Source organism: Schistocerca serialis, chromosome 9, assembly GCF_023864345.2.
Source record: "Schistocerca serialis cubense isolate TAMUIC-IGC-003099 chromosome 9, iqSchSeri2.2, whole genome shotgun sequence".
Taxonomy (NCBI): Eukaryota; Metazoa; Arthropoda; class Insecta; order Orthoptera; family Acrididae; genus Schistocerca; species Schistocerca serialis.
The window spans coordinates 487275365-487300240 of record NC_064646.1 but is presented as its reverse complement, the minus strand read 5'-3'; the positions used below and the strand labels follow the sequence as shown (position 1 = coordinate 487300240).

The 24876-nt window shown below is 38.1% G+C and overlaps 1 protein-coding gene across 2 annotated transcripts in view; it reads left to right on the top strand.

Moving 5' to 3' along the window:
• LOC126419119 (protein transport protein Sec24A) overlaps positions 1-24876 on the top strand; it is a 147758-nt gene that overhangs the window by 67943 nt on the left and 54939 nt on the right. For both annotated transcript variants that reach the window (XM_050086217.1, XM_050086218.1), the window contains exons 7-12: positions 2764-2879; positions 2990-3092; positions 3645-3771; positions 3883-3992; positions 4124-4355; positions 12697-12854. In XM_050086217.1, coding sequence (XP_049942174.1) covers positions 2764-2879; positions 2990-3092; positions 3645-3771; positions 3883-3992; positions 4124-4355; positions 12697-12854 — 846 coding nt within the window. The remainder of the gene's footprint in view (positions 1-2763; positions 2880-2989; positions 3093-3644; positions 3772-3882; positions 3993-4123; positions 4356-12696; positions 12855-24876) is intronic.

The following is a 24876-nucleotide window of genomic DNA, read 5'->3' as shown; positions in this document are numbered from 1 at the left end:
GAAACAGCAATATGACGGGCTTTTGCTAAATGCAGACACCTTGTTGCAGTCTTCTTTGACCTACATAGGGCATAAATTTTAGTTACCTTCCATGACTGGGTATTTCATGACCCCCTTCAGATTTTTATCTGCGAGTTTTTATCCCACTGGCCTTGCAGGCTAGACTTGGCTTTTCACTCAGCACCCCTTGATCCAGGAGAATGGATCTCACAGTGTTCTTGTATTAAGTGTCACACTCTCTCGATGCCATCGATAGGCTTGTAACTTGTGTTGGAGTTCTGGTTACTCTGGCATTATATGTCGATTTTTGCAGCTGGAGCAGCTCCCACTTGGTAGCAGCTGCTGAACGCTTGCTCCAAGGCGCCAGTTTTCTCCCTCCAAAACTCGGGTCATGCATTTTGCTGTCAACCCACAGTACATCCCGATCCAGAACTTCATTTAGGCAACCACTGCCTAGATGTTGTAGCACAGTCTTGTTTCTTGGGCCTTATATTTGATAAAAAAAAACTAACATGAATGCCCCATATTCACCACCTGAAGACTACCTGCATGCTGGAGCTTAATGCTCTCCGCCTCCTGGCTCACACATCTTGGAGTGCAGACAGTACCACTTTTCTCCATCATTACCGTGCTCTGGTCTTGTCCAGACTAGATATGGTAACCAAGTTTATGGCTCAGCGGCACCTTCCACTTTGAAACTGCTTGACTCCTGTTCATCATTGTGGGGTATGTCTGGCTATTGGTGCATTTCACACTAGTTCCATTGACGTCCTCCTCACAGAAGTGGGGATTCTCCCTCTCAAATATGATGGAGCCACCTCCTGGTTTCTTATGCAATCGCCATTCGCCAATTCCCCGACCATCCAATGTACCCTGTCTTCTTTGCAACGAGGGATGTCTCCCTCCTGACACTTGCCCATGGGTGGGATTGCCAGCTGGCATGTATCTCACTTCCCTCTGTCAGGATCTCCACCTCCACTCACTGAAATGCACCCCGTGTCTTCCCTCCTATTAACACCCCCCCCCCCCCCCCCCCCTCCTTTTGGATGGCGCCTAGACCACAGATTAGGACTGATCTGTTCCAGGGTCCTAAGATCTCTGTCGCCCCTATGATTTTCTGGTGCCTTGTATGTGCCATCCTTGCAGAGTTCCAGGATGCCACCATCTTCTACACTGATGGTTCTAAGAAAATTGATAAGGTGGGATGCACTTTGTCTCCTACTGGCATGGAACGTCATATACTGCCGGAATCATGTAGTGTGTTCACAGCAGAGCTGCTAGCCATTAACAGGACCCTCCATTTTGTTAAAGAAATTTGGAATAAACAAGGTTTCACAGAACAATTAAGGGGCAAAAAATCAGAACATTGTTAATTTGTGATTATATCATGCGAAAAAAAACTTCAGTATTTGTTTGCTATTCAAACTTCAAATATTCTCAAAACTCTTGGAATTCCCGGGATCAACATGTTGCCAATATTGATGTTGATAACAGGCAAAAATCGTCGAGATTTTCGATTCCTGGGATGGATGAAATGTTTATATGCACAATTAAATTTGTATGGAACCCTCAGAGTGAACTCCCACTCGCACCTGGTCAGTTTCTTCTTGATGATCTTACCTAGGTATTTAAATTTTTCTACCCTGCTGATGTCTCTGTATTTCATTCGGAGTTCTTGGGAAGGCCATCTTTGATGTTGATCATCGCTTCTGTGTTGTCAAATTATATGTACAGTCCAGTTTGATTCACAGTTATGTTAGCAGTTAGAGTTGAATTGTAGCAGTTTGTGTCATTTGACAGTATGGCTATATCACTGGCAGAAGTTACAGACTGTCATGATTACCTTGGATTTACTTCCCATTCTCATTAGGTTGTTGTCAGGTTCCATCAGTCTTGGTTACCAGATTTTTTTTTTCTTCTTCCTCCTCAATCATAGCCATATGTATTTAGATTTAGTGGCTTTTTAAATACTAATTGGTAAGTAATTTTTGTTTTGTGAATTTCCCATTTTTGTATGGGATAATTACTATGACTGGTGTTTAATGTAATACATAACACCATAGTGTATAAGAGAGTATTTTATCACGTATGTGATAATAGCACTATCCAGCAGCAGCAACACATCTGTAAAAAAGGGTAATGATATTAACAAGGCATTAGCACATGTACTTGATACCTGCATCATGGTCATGACAAGATACTTTGGTACAAAGATAACACTGAATTTGTATGTTATGTTTTATATTTGTGTGTATTTTATGATTGTTCAATTTCTCATATGTGCTGTTCTGTTTCCATAACAGAAACTAAAGAGATATCTACTGGACAATACTAGTAAATAGGAAAGCATGTGCGACATAATTGAAATCTTAACTGTATATTATAAAATACACTTTACTCTTTCTTTATAATCAAATTGTGTAGCTGAGGTTCCACCAGTTCCTTTTGGAATGCCGGGAACAGGTGAATACATTCTGGGACTGTCTTTCATTGCCATCTGACGAACATTTGAGAGTAATTCAAAATAATCATTCTTTGAAAGTGTGAAATCTCTCAAATTCACCACCACTTGTGAAGCTGAATGAAAAGCTAGGGAAGCTTGGTGGAACTTTTACTAAAGTAGACAGAAAGTAGACTCTTCTGTGCATTGTGTGTTGCTTTTTCAAAATAATGTGTTACAACAAGTGATATATACTTTGTGGAAAACTACATGAATGGGCGGAGTAATAACAAACAACTTATGCTAAGTCTGGTTTGTTGCAGGGACATGAAAGCTGTGATCTTCTACAGAACCGGAACATACTACCTACTGAGAAAATTGAACCACCAAAAATTAGATTACACCAAGAATTTTTGGATAGTGTTAATTGTAGCCCAGAGTAAGTGAAGTTTTATTGTAGTGACTTGCTTTTGTGTTTACTCTTGTGTATGATTTCATGTTTGGCACAAAGTTCTTTAAGGCTAACTCTGTTGTAAATCTACATTTCAGCATTTTTAGGTGCACACTTACCAAAATACCTGAAACGAGTTCTCTTCTGCAGAAATCAAGATTACCTTTAGGAATACTTATTCATCCCTTCAAGGATCTTAATGTAAGTTCAGATTGATCTATCTGATCTTATTTTAGTCTTTCCTTCTTATCCCATCCAGTAAGTCTTCCTGGACCTGGGGTTCTGGTTGACTTTTCCAAAGTCTACCCCTTTTTGTAAACTTCTTCCTGTTCTTTCCCTTTACCCCTCTTCCTTCCCCTACAACCGTTTGCCAAGAGAAGAAGCTGCTGGCTGTGAAAACTTACATACTTAATACGTTTTTTTTTATATGTGTGTTCTTCTGCCCCTGCTTGGGGTGCTTGCGAGTGTGTGTGTGTGTGTGTGTGTGTGTGTGTGTGTGTGTGTGTGTGTGTGTGTGTATAATTTAATGTGACAATGCCAAATGCAACCTGAAATACAAATAATAGAATGACTGAAGATAACACTTTACAGAAGAGGTACTGTGTTCTGTGTAAATAAAGTAGTTGTTAAACATTGTAGTTTAGCTTTTGAATGACACAGGTTTCTGGATCTACATAATGTATTACAGTTGGTTAGTTCACTAAGTACTACATAAAGTCCTGTTCCTTTCATTATGCCTGCCTTTTGTTGCAGCACTTGCCTGTTATTCAGTGCAACACCATTGTCCGCTGCCGTTCGTGTCGAACTTACATTAATCCATTTGTATATTTTGTGGACCACAAACGATGGAAATGCAATCTCTGCTTCAGGGCAAATGAATGTAAGTCATTTCTTGCTCTTCATTTCTTAAGACAGTAAATATTAAACTTAAATAAAAGTCCAGTATATGAAATTTGCTGCCATGACCAGTCTCATTCATTTCTCTTTTCAGTACCAGAGGAGTTCCAGTTTGATCCTGTCAGCAAATCCTTTGGGGATCCGTCAAGGAGGCCTGAGATAAAGTCTTCAACCATAGAATTTATTGCTCCATCGGAGTATATGGTGAGTGAAAAGTTGATGATCTGCTGAAATGAATAACTTGATGATGATGATTGTCTCATTTGCCTATTTATGTAATATTCACAGTACTGGACTGTTACAACATTGTTTTAAACTTTGATTACATTTTTTAGCTACGGCCACCGCAGCCGGCTGTGTACCTCTTTGTGCTGGATGTAAGTGCTTTAGCTGTTGAGTCTGGATACCTTCAGATATTTTGTGAGACTCTGCTGGAGGAACTGGATAAACTGCCAGGTGATGCAAGAACCACTGTGGGCTTCATCACGTTCGACAGTACAATTCACTTCTACAGTCTCGCAGAGGGCCTCAGTCAGCCACACCAGATGATTGTTGTGGACACTGATGGTCAGTAACGCAGCCAAATATAAACATGTAGCTAAGTTGCACATTTTATTGCCTCTGCTTGCGAGAAATTCTCGGGTTTTTTAGTTTATCAAATTTCTCCGTGCAAGTTGATAAACAGTAGTTTTGTAGTAATGTATATTACCTTAATTGCTACTTTTTTGCTTGAGTAATTTTTTTTAATGGATCCCTAAAAAAAAGTTGCAGTTCAAATCTCGGAAATTTTTTAGGTTTTTGGAAGTGTGCGTGTGCACTTTCATCCAGTTGCAACTACATGTAACAGTTTTCCCTTCATGGTATCTAATCATTTCCCACCTTTTTAACTTTATGATTCACCAAGTTTGTGGTCAGCTATTGAGAAAGTTCTTCATTCTGTTAAGTTGAACTACAGACAGGACTTCAGCAACCGTGCAACACACTCAACAATGCTCTGTCACTAACAGTAAATGCAAAGATCATTTCTTTGTAAGTGTGACAGTAGATGCCCCTTTGCCAGCTTGTATATCAGGTTTCTTTAAATGTGACATTGATGAGTAAATGATGTAGTGTAGTCTCTGACATCAGATTTGGAGATACTTCTGCTCAACAAAGTATAACAAGAAGAAACATTTTTGAGAGATATTTAATGCAGTGCATCAATTAAAGCACACTTCTAAATAAGAAAACCACCAAATAAGGCACTTCAGCTTAGCAAACATGTAAATCAGAATGGCATCTGCTTTGTTTTCTTCTATCAGCCCATCAAAACACATTGTATGTGAAGTCATGCAGACATCATTCTCACTGCACAGAGATCAGAAGATTCTAAACCACGTTGCACAAGGCGTATGACAATTCTTATGGAACCAAGTTAATTGTTTTCAAAAAATCTCAACCAAATTATCACCTTTGCTCCTAACTGGATGTATGGCTGTGCAACATATCAGGCTCTCCACAAACTTCACTCACAAAATGATGTGGAACAAATGTATTCATTGTTAAGTTTTTTCACCATAAAAACTGCATGGTGTTGAGTACCCTGTGCTGTGACTGGCTGATAGAAGTGCCTCAATATGTGGTATGTTGATTTATGTGCTTGCGGAGCTCAAATTTATGGCATTTATGCTATTTTACTGTATGACTGATAAGGAAATACGGCACATGCCATAACCCGATCTCCCAAAACTTTGCTCATTGGAAGAGGGGCGAGAATAAGCAAACAAGTATCTTCGGTTATCTGTATATATTAAATTGTTTCTGTGTTGTTGTTGTTGTTGTCTTCAGTCCAGAGACTGTTTTGATGCAGCTTTCCATGCTACTCTATCCTGTGCAAGCTTCTTTATCTCCAAGTACCTACTGCAACCTACATCCTTCTGAATCTGTGAATCTGCTTACAGTATTCATCTCTTGGTCTCCCTCTACAATTTTTACCTCCCGCACTGCCCTCCAATACTAAATTGGTGATCACTTGATGCCTCAGAATGTGTCCTACCAACCCATCCCTTCTTCTAGTCATGTTGTGCCACAAATTTCTCTTCTCCCCAATTCTATTCAGCACCTCCTCATTAGTTATGTGATCTACCCATCTAATCTTCAGCATTCTTCTGTAGCACCACATTTTGAAAGCTTCTGTTCTCTTCTTCTCTAAACTATTTATCGTCCATGTTTCACTTCCATACATGGCTACACTCCATACAAATACTTTCAGAAAGGACTTCCTGACGCTTAAATCTACATTTAGTGTTAACAAATTTGTCTTCTTCAGAAACAACTTCCTTGCCATTGTCAGTCTACATTTTATATCCTCTCTACTTCGACCATCGTCATTTATTTTTCTCCCCAAATAGCAAAACTCATCTACTACTTCAAGTGTCTCATTTCCTAATCTAATTCCCACAGCATCACCTGATTTAATTCAACTACATTCCATTATCCTCATTTTCCTTTTATTGATGTTCATCTTATATTCTCCTTTCAAGACACTGCCCATTCCGTTCAACTGCTCTTCCAGGTCCTTTGCTGTCTCTGACAGAATTACAATCTCATCGGCAAACCTCAAAGTTTTTATTTCATCTCCATGGATTTTAATTCCTACTCCAAATTTTTCTTTCCTTTCCTTTACTGCTTGCTCAATATACAGATTGAATAACCCTAGGGATCTCCCCCCCCCCCCCCCCCCCCCAACCACTGCTTGTCTTTCATAATCCTCAACTCTTATAACTGCCATCTGGTTCCTGTACAAATTTTAAATAGCCTATCACTCCCTGTATTTCACCCCTGCCACCTTTAGAATTTGAAAGAGAGTATTCCAGTCAACATTGTCAGTATTGCCTCACGTGTTCCAACATTTCTACAGAATCCAAACTGATCTTCCCCAAGGTCAGCTTCTCCCTGGTTTTCCATTCATCTGTAAAGAATTCATGTTAGTATTCTGCAGCCATGACTTATTAAACTAATAGTTCGGTAATTTTCACACCTGTCAACACCTGCTTTCTTTGCGATTCGAATTATTATATTATTCTTGAAGTCGGAGGGTATTTCGCCTGTCTCATATCTCTTGCTCACTAGATGGAAGAGTTTTGTCATGGCTGGCTCTCCCAAGGCTTTCAGTAGGTCTAATGGAATGTTGTCTACTCCTGGGGCCTTGTTTCAACTTAGGTCTTTCAGTGCTCTCTCAAACTCTTCATGCAATAACATATCTCCCATTTAATCTTCATGTATGTCCTCTTCCATTTCCATAATATTGCCCTCAAGTACATTGCCCTTGTATAAACTGTCTATATACTTCTTCCACCTTTTTGCTTTCCCTTCTTTGCTTAGAACTGGTTACCATCAGAGCTCTTGATATTCATACAAGTGGTTCTTTTTCCTCGAAAGGTCTCTCTAATTTTCCTGTAGGCAGTATCTATCTTACCCCTAGTGATACATGCCTCTACATCCTTACATTTGTCCTCTAGCCATCCCTGCTTAGCCATTTTGCACTTCTTGTAGATATCATTTTTGAGACGTTTGTATTCCTTTTTGCCTGCTTCATTTACTGCATTTTTATATTTTCTCCTTTCATCAATTAAATTCAATCTCTCTTCTGTTACCCAAGGATTTCTACTAGTCGTCTGCTGCCTTCAATTGTTCCCTAATGCTCTCTCTAAAACTCTGTACAACCTCTGGTTCTTTCAATTTATCCAGGACCCATCTCCTTAAATTTCCACCTTTTTGCAGTTCCTTCAGTTTTAATCTACAGCTCATGACCAACAGATTGTGGTCAGAGACCACATTTGCCCCTGTCGTACAGTGTCTTACAATTTAAAACCTGGTTCCTAAATCTGTCTTACCATTATATAATCTATCTGAAAACTTCCAGTGTCTCCAGGCCTCTTCCATGTATTTAACCTTGTTTCATGATTATTAAACAAAGTGTTAGCTGTGATTAACTTATGCTCTATGCAAAATTCTTCCAGGTGGCTTCCTCTTTCATTCCTTACCCCCATTCCATATTCACCCACTACTTTTCCTTCTTTTCCTTTTCCTACTGTTGATTTCCAATCCCCCACACTATTAAATTTTCATATCACTTCAGTATTTGAATAATTTCTTTTATCTCATTGTACAATTCTTCAATCTCTTTGTCTTCTGCGGAGCTAGTTGGCATATGAACTTTTACTGCTGTGGTAGGCGTGGGCTTAGTGTCCATCTTGGCTACAATAATGTGCTCACTATGCTTTTCTTAGTAGCTTATCCACATTCCTATTTTTTTTATTCATTATTAAAGCTACCCCTATTTGATTTTGTGTGTATTCACCTGACCAAAAGTAGTGTTCCTCCTGCCACTGAAATTCACTAATTTCCACTATATCTAACTTTCACCTATCCAGTTCCCTTTTTAAGTTTTCTAACCTACCTGCCCAATTAAGGGATTTGACATTGCAAGCTCCGATCCGTAGAACGCCAGTTTTCTTTCTACTGATAACGACATCCTCTTGAGTAGTCCCCACCTGGAGATCCGAAAGGGGAACTATTTTACCTCCGGAATATTTTACCCAAGAGGACGTCATCATCATTTAATCATACAGTAAAGCTGCACGTCCTTGGGAAAAATTACGGCTGTAGTTTCCCCTTGCTTTCAGCTGTTCGTAGTACCAGCACAGCAAGGCCGTTTTGGTTAATGTTGCAAGGCCAGATCAGTCAATCATCCAGACTGTTGCCCTTGCAACTACTGAAAAGGCTGCTGCCCCTCTTCAGGAACCACATGTTTGTCTGGCCTCTCAACAGATACCCCTCCGTTGTGGTTGCACCTACGGTACGGCCATCTGTATCGCTGAGGCACGCAAGCCTCCCCACCAATGGCAAGGTTCATTTTTCATGAAGGGGAGGGTTTCTGAAATAACAACAAATAAAGTTTTTGAGTAAATAGTTCAGTTGAAGCAGTGGCATGGTGGTTAGTATTGCAGCATTACACTTTCACACCCCATGTTTGAAACCTAGTTATTATCTTTATTTTTGTTTTTTATTTATCTACCTGTGCCTGTAGATTACTGCATGAATATTTCCCATTGTATATCAGAATAATGGTGTCCTCCTTCATTTACTAATTGTGTGTTCGGTGGATGAATTTTAAAAAAATATGGAATAATTTTTTTTGGTTAAATTACTGTAGTGAATCTTGATTGATAATCAGTTGCAGGTGCCAGTTTTCAAAAAAGTGACCCATTACATGTGGTTTGCTGTGACATTATTGCAGACGTGTGAAATAGTCATCAATGTTAATATTTCTTTCCCGAGTAAGACCGTACAAAGCAATGTCACTGTGGTAAACCTGCCTTCGCGTGGTGCTTGTGGTGTACAGAATTTCTATGTTTAGAATGTATCTATGATTTGTATCATCCAAGGGAATGCAACAAATCTCCCTGAAGTATAAGCATAAAAATAAAATATAAGAGTTAAGAATTGATAAAAGAATAAGATATAAAAATATGAAAATTTAAAAAAAAAAAAAAAAAAAAAACACCAGAAAATAGCGCGCACACACACATTTATAATAAATGTATGACACAAACTGTGAAACCCAGTTGTAATTTTACAATAAATATAATGCCCTAAGTTGATAAGAAGCATTCATGTAGTAACCTTCTATGGGCGTGGGTAGGTAAACAAAAAATAAAATAATAGACAATAATTGGGTTTCAAAAACAGAATGCAAAATTTGGAGGCCGTGACGCTAGTCACTGTGCCACCAGTTTGGCTGAGCTTATCACATGCTGAAAGGCATCTGAATTACGTCTAAAATTTTGATGCTCCTGTCCTTAGAAACGGTAGAGTATCTACAGATAAGCTGGAACACTTTCACTTATTTTGGCTCCTTTTCCACTGAGCGAAGTTTCTGGGAAATTGGGTTATGCTACTTGCTTTGTTCTCCTCTGGAGTTAATGGAAGAAATTTCATTCATAAGTTCGCTCATGCATTTTTAATTTTTTTTTTTTTTTTTTTTTTTTTTTTTTTTTTTTTTTTTTTTTTTTTTTTAAACCAACTGTATTAGAAATCTAATATAAAAATCCCCTGATGCAGTCAATGTTCCAGCACAAAAGTCATGATTAAGGCTTACAATTTGGTATCTGACCAATTTAATTCACTGCTACAATCAAATACTGCTGCTATCTGTGACTAATAAAGCAAAGAAGACTTAGATACAAATCTAAGAATAAACAGTTCTCCCAACTTCAACGCTTGCTAATGAAAAGAAAACTCCGCATATCACATAGCTACTCATTTCTGATTGTCAAAGATTGAAAGTTGAACTAAAAATCTGCATTTGTTCTGCAAAAACAATACAATCACTATGCCTCATAGTAAGAGCTTGCTAATATTCTTTATATGGAAATAATTCAGTAATCCTGGGCTGGCCCAAAGAAAATCAATGTCTGTTGAAAAAGAATAAAAGGCAGACTGAATACAATTAAATTTTTATTCTTCATTCATCACTGGCTGGTTTTCATGACTGTGCCTCTTGTTCCTTACCCATTATTGTGCTCTTTCATTCCATCTATGTTGGATTTGATTTAATTTTGGGAGAACTGAAGGGTGATCTGTTTAATTGTTAAAAATCATTCAACATCCAAAATCACATAAAATATTTATTTTTTAATCAAGCCATCTGGTTTCAACAGACTATGCTGTCGTCTTCAGGTCTTAAAATTTTTTGTTGTAAAACATGTTCATTTTACGCTTTTCTGCGTACTCTGTCTGTTGTGTTGTGATGCTGCCTACTAGCCACTCTTCTTCGATCGCTCAATAAAAATTTTTAATGTATTACTTTAGTTTTATATTTTGAGTGAATGCTGTGCTGAGGAATAGAAAGATGAATATAACTGGACTTTGAAAGTGTCATATTTGGTGTTTATACACACACACACACACACACACACACACACACACACACACACACACACACACTTACTTACTTACTTACTTACTTACTTACCTACCTACCACGAAAATAGTCTTTTTCTTCTTCTTGTTTATCCTGGCTTCTTGAGATCTCTTGTGAAGAGACACGATACAAGAAGTTCCGTAGTGGTGTAGGACAATCAATGAAGTTGCACAACTGTTAATAGTTTAGCTTTTGAAACTACCAGGTTATTGGCATGTATGGAAAGAAAGACATATATGGAAAGAAAAACACTCTCATACTCTCATGCGGTCAGCAAACTTCGTGTAACATTTTGTGTATGTAATGGGCCTTACTACGTCATAAATAGTTCTAATGAATTAAGCTGCTTTACAGTGTTGTTAGGCAATGTGATCAACAAGGTGATAAATGTCTCAGTTAAAACTAGACCTCGATATTTTGAATAAACTTTCAGTTAATTTTTTAAAATCAAAATCAGCACTTCTCTCAAAATTAATTTCCAACTTTGTGCATTAAGTCCAAATGCATTTGCAACTATTGTACTCGATTTACTGGACAGCTCGATCATGCTTTGGCATGTAACGTATTTCAAATTGAGCATGCAGGTTTCAGTTTTCCCTAATGGGCTAAACGATTCTTTTGTAATTAAGAGTTTGAAGATTGCGTTATTGTGAGAAAAGGAATTTTTGGTGTTGAAACCAGCAAGATTTTGAGAAGTATGATAGGACAAATACTTTGTCAGAACAATGAAACACCATGTGTTGTACCTTCATACTGCACTAACAGCTTGTATGACCACAGATCTGTACAATTCTGTTCACGGTCCAAATTTCTTATTTCAGACAGGGTGATAATGATGAACTTGATTCACTGATCAGAGTGTAGATTTGATTAAGGGATACAAATTCCCTTTAGAACTTAGTGCTAAAGCAACTTTCATGCAAGCAGTAAATGTGGACATTGTCAAATGTCTACAGTTGTACTGAATGCAGTTTGTCCTCAGTTTTCAAATATAATGTGTTTTCAGACAATAAAAAAACTGTTGTCAGATTGTCAGCATGATATTCCAGAAGAAAACTTTGTAGTTATGGCAATCTTTCCTTTTGAAAACCTTTCAAATGTATGGTTATAGAAATTTTTTCTTTAATTGGGTTCATTTAATAGATTTGATATGTAAATGTTTCTTTTTTCCATTCTTCTTCTTGTTCTTCTTCTTTTCTGAAATGTTTCTGTACATAAATGTGATGTACCACTGATAGGTAAGTTTTTGACATTCAACATAAAACTGAAAAATGAGGCAGCAATGCCTTTAAATATTTAAAGACAATCAGTAAATAAATAAATAAATAAGACAAAAATGGATGACTTGTGTGTTTCAGAAATAAATGGACAGCAATCAACACAAAAATTAGTGGAAAGCAAAATTCAAATTGGCCTTAAAGTAAACCAATTTTGCCTTGTTCCTACATATAACATATCTCCTCTCAAATAATGTTCTGATCCTGTGGATGGATTTGCCACAAACAGTGCCACACTTCTCAGTGCTGTAGACATTACTGAATGCAAAACACTGGTGTCAAATAGTGATCCAGCAGTGTATGTTACTTAGTCATTTTTGGTCAAATGCTGATGATGAAAATTCCTTTCATCACCTAGATTCAAACTGCTTTCATCAGAGTAGAGTTTGTTTGTGTTCTCAGCTGTTGTGGTAGGTATTTTTGATATGCCTTCAAAGCATACTTTACTTTGTTTTTGGTCAACCAATATTTGTTAAGATTTTTATGACAAATCAATTTTTCACTCCTGAGTGTGTCACACTTGTAACAACCGACATGATTGAAGGTTTTGGAGGGATTATTAATTACAGTTAGTTATTGAGGCTGTCTCAAAGCAATTCATCTTCTTTTTCATGATATGTTTGTGTTCTTAAGTATGTAAACTGCATGAAATTTATGGTTGCAGATGTTTTCCTGCCATGTCCTGACAATCTGCTCGTCAACCTTGCCGAATGTCGAGAGCTCGTGAGAGACCTGTTGCAGCAGCTGCCTCAGAAATTCTCGGTGTCTCATGACAGCCAATCAGTGCTGGGTGCTGCCCTGCAGGCTGCCCACAAGTTAATTGTAAGAAACACATACAAGTTAGTCTTTCTTCTGGGCGTAGTTCTCTGCAAAAGCGTTTGTGCTGTCATGTATATTACTGTCAATTAGTGTACGTTTGATACTTGGTGGCTGATAAAATATTCAATTTTGTTGTCAGAGTATTGATTAGATGCTCTGGAATTGATTCCACAAGTTTGTGGTGGTGAAGTGTGTAACCTTCGATATTTGTTTTAGCCAAACAATTGGAGTACAAAAACCACACATTATTTTCTATTGGGTGTTAGCTATTTTTTAAAAAAGTGACTGAAGTAAAGTTTAGCAGAAGTTAAGACAAGCACATTCCATAGAGTAATTTCCAACTTCTATAGAATGGCAGGTGTGCTGATGCAGGGACAAGGCCTTGTTTTTGTGAAAATCACTTGCTTTGTATGCTGCCATTATAGTGTGTCTACGTGTGTTCACAGTTCTTTCAACATTCTCATCATAGTGCCAATTTAAAATTTTTGTTACTTGCTTAATCAGTGGAGTATGCTCTTTACAAACAGATCAGAAATTAGTAAAATACCTCTCGAGCAGTAACCAGTTTTCTATCAACATTGCCAATGGAGCAGTTGCAGCTCTTAATTTTGCACAGTGTGTTTAGTTTAGATTCTTTGCTAATGCTTCTACTAAGAAATGAAAGTAGATAGTTTTGACTATGAAGAATTCTGATGATGTGTAGATTTCTTTACTTATTTTGTTATGTAAAAGTGATGGAAACATACGGACTTCGCTGTGGTGTAAATTTTAGCACTACACTATGTGATCAAAAGTATCTGGACACCCCCAAAAACTTATGTTTTTACTATTAGGTGCATTGTGCTGCCACCTACTGCCAGGTACTCCATAACAGCGACCTCAGTAGTCATTAGACATCGTGAAAGAGCAGAATGGGTCACTCCATGGAACTCATGTACTTCGAACGTGGTCAGGTGATTGGGTGTCACTTATGTCATATGTGTGTACGCAAGATTTCCAAACTCCTAAACATCCCTTGGTTCAGTGTTTCTGATGTGATAGTAAAGTGGAAATGTGAAGGAACATGTACACCACAAAAGCGTACAGGCCAACCTCGTCTGTTGACTGACAGAGACCGCTGACAGTTGAAAAGGGTAGTAATGTGTAATAGGCAGCCATATATCGAGACCAGCACACAGGAATTCCAGACTGCATCAGGATCCACTGCAGGTACTATGACACTTAGGCAGGAGGTGAGAAAACTTGGATTTCATGGTCAAGCAGCTGCTCATAAGCCACATATCACGCTGGTAAATGCCAAACGACGCCTCACTTGGTGTAAGGAGTCTAAACATTGGATGATTGAACAGTGAAAAACATTGGGTGGAGTGGCAAATGTGGCGATCTGATGGCAGGGTGTGGGTATGGTGAATGCCTGATGAATGTAGTCTGCCAGCATATGTAGTGCCAACAGTAAAATTCGGAGGCGGTGGTGTTACGGTGTGATCATGTTTTTCACGGAGGAAGCTTGCACACCTTGTTGTTTTGTGTGGCACTATCACAGGACAGGCCTACATTGATGATTTAAGCTTCTTGTTTCCGACTGTTGAAGACAATTTGGGGATGGTAATTGCATCTTTCAACATGATTGAGCGCCTGTTCATAATGCATGGCTTGTGGTGGAGTGGTTACATGACAATAACATCTCTGTAATGGACTAGCCTGCGCAGAGTGCTGACCTAAATTCTATAGAACACCTTTGGGATGTTTTAGAACACTGACTTTGTGCCAGGCCTCACTGACCGACATCAATACCTCTCCTCAGTGCAGCACTCCGTGAAGAATGAGCTGCTATTCCACAAGAAACCTTCCAGCATCTGATTGAATGTATGCCTGCGAGAGTGGGAGTTGTCATCAATGCTAAGGGTGGGCCAATACCATATTGAATTCCAGCATTACCGATGGAAGGCGCCACAAACTTTTAAATCATTTTCAGCCAGGTGTCCGGATACCTTTGATCACATAGTGTAGGAATAGGCTTCTTAGCAGTGAACTGCCAGTGCTTTCCCATGCATCTTTATTGTTAAGGAAAGCAGACACACCTGTGTCTAACTAGAATTTAATTGATATTGAGACCTTTTAATTAGATTAAAAAATTGTTCTGCTGCCTGTGTTCCGTAGCAGCAGATTTCTGCGACACGGAGATGCGAACCTTCGCTCGTGCGGGCTGTAATGGTAATGTTGACACGACGTGCACTTGTTGGTAGCTTTGGTATTGCCATCCACCTGACAAAATATATGAATATGACATTGCCTACCAGACTGGAAACATTGTGCATCATGGCAAGGTGAAGCTTATGTATCATACAATGAGAAGCACTGAGAACGAGACATCCTGACTGCACGTGTAGAACACTGCGAGCACCACTAACTGAAAGTTATTACCTCTGCATCTAGAATTAGTTTCAGTATGCCCCCCTTATCCTTTCTGAGTAGGCCTCATGGTTCATTACTCTAATACACATTTCTATGTATACCATAATTAAGTATCTTCCGGTAAAGCTATAAATCTATTTTAAACTTCACATTCATTCTTTAATATATCATTCACTCCCTAGAGTCCTCTACTTATCAACTTCTATACTTCCAATAGATATTACGTCTATATATACTACTTACGTCCCACTATCCTTAAATTCATCAGAGACTTTATTGCACTGACGTTGCTTAATGATCAACCTGACTAATTCTACTTTAGTTTTCTTTCTTTGCTCATGCCTCTCTTTTACTTATCCATTACTCATTACTACTTTATATCTAAAAACGAAGATGATGTAACTTACCAAACGAAAGTGCTGGCATGTTGATAGACAAACAAACAAACACAAACATCCACACAAAATTCAAGCTTTCGCAACCAACGGTTGCTTCATCAGGAAAGAGGGAAGGAGAGGGAAAGACGAAAGGATGTGGGTTTTAAGGGAGAGGGTAAGGAGTCATTCCAATCCCGGGAGCGGAAAGACTTACCTTAGGGGGAAAAAGGACAGGTATACACTCTCTCTCTCGCGCGCATATTGTAAAGGCCAAATGTCTGCTTGTGTCTGTGTATGTGCGGATGGATGTGTGTGTGTGTGTGTGTGTGTGTGTGTGTGTGTGTGTGTGTGTGTGTGTGTGTGTGTGTGTATATATATATATATATATATACACCTGTCCTTCCCGCCCCCCCCCCCACCCCCCTCCCAAGGTAAGTCTTTCCGCTCCCGGGATTGGGATGACTCCTTACCCTCTCCCTTAAAATCCACATCCTTTCGTCTTTCCCTCTCCTTCCCTCTTTCCTGATGAAGCAACCGTTGGTTGCGAAAGCTTGAATTTTGTGTGTATGTTTGTGTGTCTATCAACATGCCAGCGCTTTCGTTTGGTAAGTTACATCATCTTCGTTTTTAGATATATTTTTCCCACGTGGAACGTTTCCCTCTATTATATTCATTACTACTTTATAATCGTTCATTATGTATGTGCACCTCTTCTTATGTATATTCGATGGAGGACCGTCATAACTCCCCATATGTGTGCGCTTAATACCCTATGTACACACATTTTCCCCTACACCACCTGGCGGTTCTCACATCATGACAGGCTATGTCTTATATAATTTAATGTTTGTGTAGAAGTGTATATTTGTGTATATGTGGATGTGTGTTTGTGTAATCTGATTGGAAAAAATAGATGTGGTTGTTAGGATTGAAGAAGAGAGAGAAGATAGCCCCCAAAGACAGAAAAACCCTTCCCACCCCCTTTCCCCAGGATCCCTACCTCTCAGGTACTTGAGTGAGAAGCTGGAGGAGTTTTGGTGTTAAATCATCTCCTACAGAACGGACTTATCCCACCTTCACTCTTTGAGGTCCCTGAAGGAAATCCTAGCAGCCCTATGGAAACGGCAAATGAAGAAGAATCAGGCACTTGTTTGTGAGGGTTGTTTGAAAGGTGTGATGTGTGTTTTGTGTTAGTCATGATTTATCTGTTCTTTTAAATCAAGCTTTTAGCTACAATACCCACCTCTTTCAAAATTTATACAAACCCTCCCATCTGTTTCACATCTCATAAAAGGTATAAAATTCTCTTTACAAAATAGAAAAGTTATACACTTCGGTACAATTGTTCAGTCAATCACATCATAATATATCTTCCACAAAAGTAATACTCTATTCAATTTATTTTGTCTAGACATCACTTTCTTTTAAGCAGTATGATTATAGGATAGATTAGATTTTAAAGGAATTCGGTGCAGGAAAACTGTTTTGGAGGAAACTTTTGAATACTCCACACAATCATCAATAGTTCTTTTTAGGTAGCTGTGTAATTTAGTTCGTGCTTATTTAGGCTTCAGCTAGCAAAAACTATGGTTCTGTGTTCTACATTACTCGGATCCCGTTACTCTCCTTGGAAAAGTTCGGCAGTAATACCGTAATCAGATGCATCTGTCAAAATTTTAAACGGTTCGCCCATAACTGGATGATGTAATATGGGTGCCTCAAGAAGTGCTCTTGTAACATTTTCAAATGCATCATTTGCACCTTGAGGCCAAGTCCATGGTACTCCCTTTTTTAATAAACGTATAATTCTTGGGTCATTTAACTCCTGCCCTTGTACGGACTGTTGATAGTATCCGGCCATACCTATAAATCCTTTTAATTGTCTTACATTTCTGGGTTGCGGACATTCTTTGATAGCTTTTATGCATTCAGGGTCTGATTTAATTCCCTCTGCCCCTACAATGTGCCCTAAGAACTTAAGTTCTAGGCACGCAAAAAACGATTTTGACAGCTTCCCCGTAATACCGTTCTCTTTAAATTTTTTCAGAGTGTTGCACAAAGTTAGTCAGTGTTCCTGCCAAGTAGCTGATATTATTAGGATATTGTCTACATATATTATCAAATTCTTCAATAAGTTTCTCCCTAGTGCTTCATCTAACACACTTATAAATACGGACACAGAGATATTAAATCCAAATGGCAATACATTGAAATGATATGATCTTCCATCAAATAAAAAGGCTGTATACTTTTTGGATTCTGGATGTAATTTTATCTGCCAACATCCAGCAGTCAAATACATCGTGCTAAAGAATCTTGCCTTTTCAAATTTGGATAACAGTTTGTCGATATTAATCGGCCGGTCCCTCTCCATCTCTATATGTCAATTCAATGTATGAGCATCTAAGACTAATCGTAGCCTGAAGCTTTCTTCACCACTACCAGAGGATTATTCATTACACTGGAATTTCGTTCTATAAAATTATCATCAATCATTTTGTTAATCTCATCCTGAACTGCTTCCTTCAAACTCACTGGTTTTGGATACATTTTGCAAAAGAATGGAGTGTCATCTTTGATTTTGAACTTACAAATATAGTCGCTGATATTCCCTGGACAATTGGAAAATACCATTTCATACTCCATTAAAATTTTATACAAATCTCGTCTTTGTTGATCGGTTAATATTAGAGAGTTATTAACTATGTCTTGTATATCAGTTCAATGTGTTCCTTGATCAACATTATCAATTTTTAGCGATAATTGTGCTGTAGCTGTTAATCGCAGACACTGGCACTCTGTTGTTTGTTCCTTAAAGTGACTATTTGTCACAAAAAGTGTCCAGCATCTACTGTCCCCTTTACCAAAACAAAGATGATGTTCATCAAAGCTTAAGATGACTTTAAACTCTAACAACCAATCTATACCAAACAGTATGCCTCTATTAATATTCTCTACTATCAACAGCATTTGACAAAATAACATATTTCCAATACTGTAGTTCACTTGAGTTTTGTATTTTAGAAGTTTACTTTTTGTTCCAGTTATCTCGATTATGTATATTCCAGTCACAGGCAATAACAGTAAGTGCTGTTTGTTCTGTATTGAGTTAAAAAATGTGTTTGAGATGAGTGATACCTCACTTCCCAAATCTATAAATATGTTAACCTTGGAATTTTTTACTGTCCCTGCTATTACAGGTTTTGGGTTATTAGTAGCTAAGCTTGGATCTTCAAATAACAACCTCCTTTGTGGGTGTTTTGTGCATGAAGTTAACATACTTACATGGAATACGGCCTCCTAATGTATTTCCATGACCTGGGCCCCGGTCCTGGATCCAGGTCGAACGACGTTTTCCTCATTACTACTAATTACGGGTTGGTTACCGCAACAAGGTACTACATTCTACTTTGTGTTTTTTGGTTACTTGGTACAAATTCTTGAGAAGTTACTGGATCTAAATTTGAATGTGGATGCTTCTTTTGATAATTACCGTTACAACTTTTCTTATTACAGTGGTGTACTTTTGCTAAGTTTGCCTCATGCCTTTTAAAATTATTCCTGCTATTCTTTTTATAGTTCGAACTTTCACTTTGGTATAAAGTTTCGTTGCGGTCATTAGTTAATGCATCAACAGAAGACAGTAACTCTTCTACCATTTTCCTACCACTATTATAAGATGTCTTTTCTCGCATAGATGGGCAATCGTGTAATTAAAATATATACCAAACCCTGTTCTTCCATTGGCTTATCTAAATACTTTGCTTGTGTTAAATGCCAATCGAAATATTTCCTCACAGTACCCCAAGTATTATTGTAATATTTTGTGTCTCATATATCTGATATCAACTTTTCTTGAGCACTGGCAGACCAGAATTTCTCTTTAAATTAATTTTGAAAGTCCTCCCAAGAGGAAAAATTCTCAATATTTACTGTACCCCATTCTAAGACTTCCCCTAGAAGGTACCCCACAGCAAATTCGATCTTCTTAGTAGCTTCCCAATTTTTTGGTAATGTTTTGCTAAACCTTTTTAAGAAATGGGTCGGATGTACATCTCTGTCTGGCTTAAATTTAGGCAATTGTCTAGATAACCCTGAATTAGCTTCGCTAGTTAATACAATGTTAGGTGAAGATACCCTTTTTTCTACTTTATCTTGGATAAGCTTAATCTCTTTCCACAGGTCATCCATATCCTTCCTGGTATCGTTAAGTTCAGAAGAAGGAATAAAGGAATAGGCGATACATTCCCAGATGTTATTCTATCAGTAACTTTTTGATCTATAATTTCCTCAAATTGTTCCTCCAAACTAATTACATTTACATTATCAGAGTTAGCTATTTTTTCTTTGAAATTTCTTCCTTCCTTCATTATCTACCCATTTATTGACACCTTCAAGTTGTGATTGAATGACTGGCATTAACTCATTCTGTTTATCTACTCTCTCTTACAAAGTATACAACCTGTGCCTTACATCATTATCCTTAATACTGTACACTCTTTCAAAGGATCTCAACTTTTGGATACATTCCGATCCTACACTATTACATTTGTTCTCAATGTTAAGTTCTAACCTTTTTTACAAATCCTGAAAGGTATCATTTTGTTTCTGACTAAGGCCGGTAAACGTATGATTTATGTGAGTAGTCGAAGAGTTTGTCAACTCATTCTTTAGATCTACCTTTTAAATCCTCTACTTTAGTACTTATAGCGTCGAACTCAGTCATCAAAGCGCCCATGCCTTCACGCAGATTACTAAATTCTTCACTTTGAGAGTCGACCTTGGACTTAAGAAACCTAAATTTGTCATTTGAATATTTAGAGTTTCCCTCTGAGCATTTAAAGCTTCATTCTGAGTATTTAATTGAGAATTTATTAAGTGTAGTTCTTTACTTAGAGTCGCGCTTTGAGCTTTGATTAAATTTACCAACTCAGCCCAGTCAAGCATTTCTTTACTAATTTTCATGGTCATAGCTGGGTCTTGAGTTTCCCCAGCCTGTTGTATATTTTCCATGATCTTGTATGCTTTAGCTCTCGAAAGCATTTAAAGCCATCTTTAAATATGATAACAACACAAATAAAGTTCACTCAACAGTATCTTATACCACTTCGTACTAAAGTAATAAAGTTTTGTATCACGCTCACCCGGCGTAGAATTCTCATAGTGTAGGTAAGCGGATTTGGAGGCAGGTCAGCATGCGTGAACAGTAGTTGGTGCCAGCGGCATCGGATTTAGTACATTGGTTTCCGCATCTGCGTCCCCGCGACATGTGTGAGAGCAGTAATTCCCCGCACTGGATCTTCTTGGTTGAAGCATTCTATGTGTATTTCTCATAGACAAATATGTCAAAATCTTCTTTGCTGTTTAATCATTGTGAATTTTTCATGTCTTCACCATTTTTCATTCAAATTTTGCTCCATTAGATACTTGAACATATTCCAATGTCTCAGAGTAAATCCCTTTTCGTATTATGTTTGGTTGCTAGGGCAACATGCAACAGCAGCTTTTCTTGTTTTTGACTGAAAATTCCTGTTTTTTCCCACACAGATTGCCAAGTTCCAATGTTTTGATGAGTCAAAGTGTGAGTGTGAGGGTGGGTCTGGGTTATACTGATTTATTTCCCCAAATGACATTCCACTTCTTTACAAGATGACTTACTTGGGGTTTGCAGCCACTCTTCTTTACTGGGTAGCTGGCTGCCGAAAATTATCTTGATTTCTTCTCCATTGAATAACACTAGGTACAGGAACTTCAAAGCCTCTTTCTACTAGTGAAATAAGTAGCCATACAAACTTTACATTTCGTCAATCAACGATGTATTTGACTTTCAAGCACAATAAAATTTATCAGTTTCATCATAATATGTAACTTCAGTAATTCTCTCAAACACTAGTATGTTGGAAACAAATTGATTTACATTCAAAAGAAAGTCCGCTTGGACACCATGATTTTCAGAAAAGGAGATTGAAAAAACGTCTTGCCTCTAACAAGGCTGAGTCAAGAGTCTATATGAGCAAATTTTCAACTCTTCTTGTTTCACATAACAATAGTCAGGGACACAATAAGCACAAAGCTGCATATAGATTCCATGATTCTTCCATACACACTCACTACCACATCTGTGGATTGCCCGACAGGTACTTGTTGGTGCCGTTCGACTGCCGCGTCTAGTTTTTTCCCGCAACTTATTTTAAACCTGCACACACACAAACTTGTGATGCGCAGTAGGTAGGATTTTACCATCCCACACTCATATCTAGAATACTATGTGTTCGAGACGGTAGAAGGCTGAGTGGTACTAGAATTTACACAGAAATTCTCAAATCACTACAACAATCACATGACATTTGACTCATGCGGTGCTTGTGCAAGAGGTGCACGATTGGCCGGGAAACTATAAACTAGCAACCACAACAATCTGCTGCTGTGCTTAAAATTTGACAATTTAGTGAAACACGAGGATGTAGCATTAAGTTCTATCATCTTGTAAACTATTGTTTGCAATAACAGTTCTCACACATGTATGAATACCATATACAAACATTTATGATGCTTCTGAAGTAAACATTTTTTGATTGAATGCAGGTCAATATTTTATTTGGTTATCGGGGAAACTGTAATGATTTACCAGTTGGTTTGCAAATGAGAAATTTGGTCACTGTTAAAGTATTATAGTACCAGGTTAAAACAGGGTGACCTTTTAATCAGCTATATAACAAGGTGATGACATTCAGGTGAAGCAAGAAACAACATTAATCCAGAATTAAATGTCTAAATAATTAAATAAATTGTATTAAACTGACTGTAATTGTTAACACCAGAAGAAATTACAGCTGCAAGACCAGTTGTGGAGATGATGCTGAAAGACATCACTACATCACAGGATGAGCAGAAGTTTGAGAACTGAACTGAATTGTGATTGTGATCTCTTATTTATGTGGTAGTTGGCATTTTCACACACGAGTGGCACCGTAGAAGCTGTTGCAGTCAGTATTTTTCAGTTGCTCAAGCACAGCACTGCACAGGTGTTGGAGGGGAACAGTGACATCAGCTCAGCTGAGAAGCAGGGAGAAGGGACGAAAGCAAATTTCGTCCTGTTGGCAACCAAGGGACTCTGTATCACACACTTTGGCTTTTTATGAACGTACACCACATTCAAACTACAGTTTGTCTGAACCCATTTGAGTTGACTTTAAAACCGAACAAATGTGCAACAATAGTATACATTTCTGCAGGAGATGGTAAACGTCTAGATAGGGGCCAGTAGTGTACATAAGTGTTTCCTGCATCAGTGTTTCCTATGCTCACTGTAATGTTTGATGAAATGAAAGGGGGTGGGTCAGTTGCTGGTTCTACACAGCCACTGAGAGTGAAGTGAGCAGACAATATGTATGGAAGCAAGAAACATTGTAACATTCTCACGTCGGTATAGAAGCGAAATCTGATATATTTGACAAAAAACACCTGTGTTATCAAGTCCCACTGTAACCACTGCTTCAAAAATCGTAGTATATTCAGAGGGAACAACCAAATATTTGTGACAACAGAGATATAAATTCACAATTGGATTATTAGGAGGGTGGTGATTAAAAATAGTTATACCCCATATGATAAGCTTAAAGGTGGTGGAGATGAAAATTAATGTTAAACCATTTTCTTTGTTTATTTTATTTCTCACTGTGTTATCAAATTGTAGGCAATCAATAAATGGCCTAAAGTTAGAAAAGGTATAACGCTAACGTTTTAGGCAGGTACTTTATGCCAGTAAGACAGTTTGTAATTTTGATTAGTCAGAATTTGTTACAAATAAATTTTTCTCAAGGAACCTCATAAAAAGGGGGGAGGGTTGTCTTATATTCAGAGTCATCTTATACTCAGGTAAATACAGTATGTTGAAATGCCAGGCTGTGAAGGCTTAGAACAATATTTTCTTTGAGAGCGCAGGTGTGAAATGAGATGTTTCCGTGATTTGTCTTGCTGGAAACCAGTGTCTCAGTCGAGCAGGTTGTCTGCCGATTATATTTCCACAGCTCCCTTGGCCATTGAATCCCAGTAGGATGAAGCTGTGTCTAGTATCTTAACTTCCCTGTTATGTGTAGAACAGTCAATGGAAATAGTGTTAAGCCGCTGCAGATTTCTTGGTCTGTAGTAGAAGTGTCTGCTGCTGGTGTTCAGTGCAGTGTTTTTACAATGTATGTTCTTTGTCCTATGTACCTTTTATTGCACTCCCAAGGAATTTCGTTCATACCCACCTTTTGTAAAAGCTGATCATTCTTCACGGATCCCAAAAGAGCTGCTATCTTGACCAGTGCGAGGTTTTCTTAGTCAGTGGAAGGTAGATCACACCAATTTTATGCTGCTCCAGTACACTCTGTAGGATGTCAGTGTCAGACATTACATGTGCCCTGTGTGCTAAAGTTTTAAGTACACTCATAATTTGTGAAGTATAATGGCAGCCTATAAGTATAAATTGCTATGAGTGGGCTACAGTAAACACCATGTCCTAAAAACCCAGCTTCCTTTCATCATAGTAATACACCAGTAGCATTGTATTAACACTGGCCATTCTGTGGACAACAGGAAAACTAAGGTACTGGCCACAGACTCGTAGTACTGGGATTCAGTGGTCAAGGAAGCTGTGGAAATATAATTAGCAGACAACCTGCTCAACCAAGCCAAAGGTTTCCAGCAAAACAAATCATGGAAACACCTCATTTCGTGTCTGCGCTCTCAAAGGAAATGTTGTTATAAGTCTTCACTGTCTTGTGTTCCAACATATATACCCTCTGCAGTAAGCAATCAAGTAGATCGCAAGGACTGTAGATTTGCTGATTCTGCCCATGCTTTGTTTTGTTAGAGGCATAAGGTCTTATCTCTAACTGATGCTCTTGTTTCCAACAGTGTTATCTGTGATGCATGCATGTTTAGTCAATAGTGCAAAGTGCTTTAAAACTGTTGCTAGTGACTCACCTTCAGAACAGCTAAAAGGTTGTCAGCCAAAATATCACTATAAGAGTTAATACTATCCCAGATGCACTCCCAAAAGATGATGCAATATCATACGTGTAGTCATCATTTTTATTCTTGTAAATACATACTGTACTTCAGTAAATCATAAAACTTATACAGTGATTTGTCTCAGATTTGTCAGACACACAAGCATAGCAGATTGTTACTGCTTGTTCCCAAGTTACCAAAACTGTGTAGGCCTGTGAAAGTGGAGGCTAAATGCA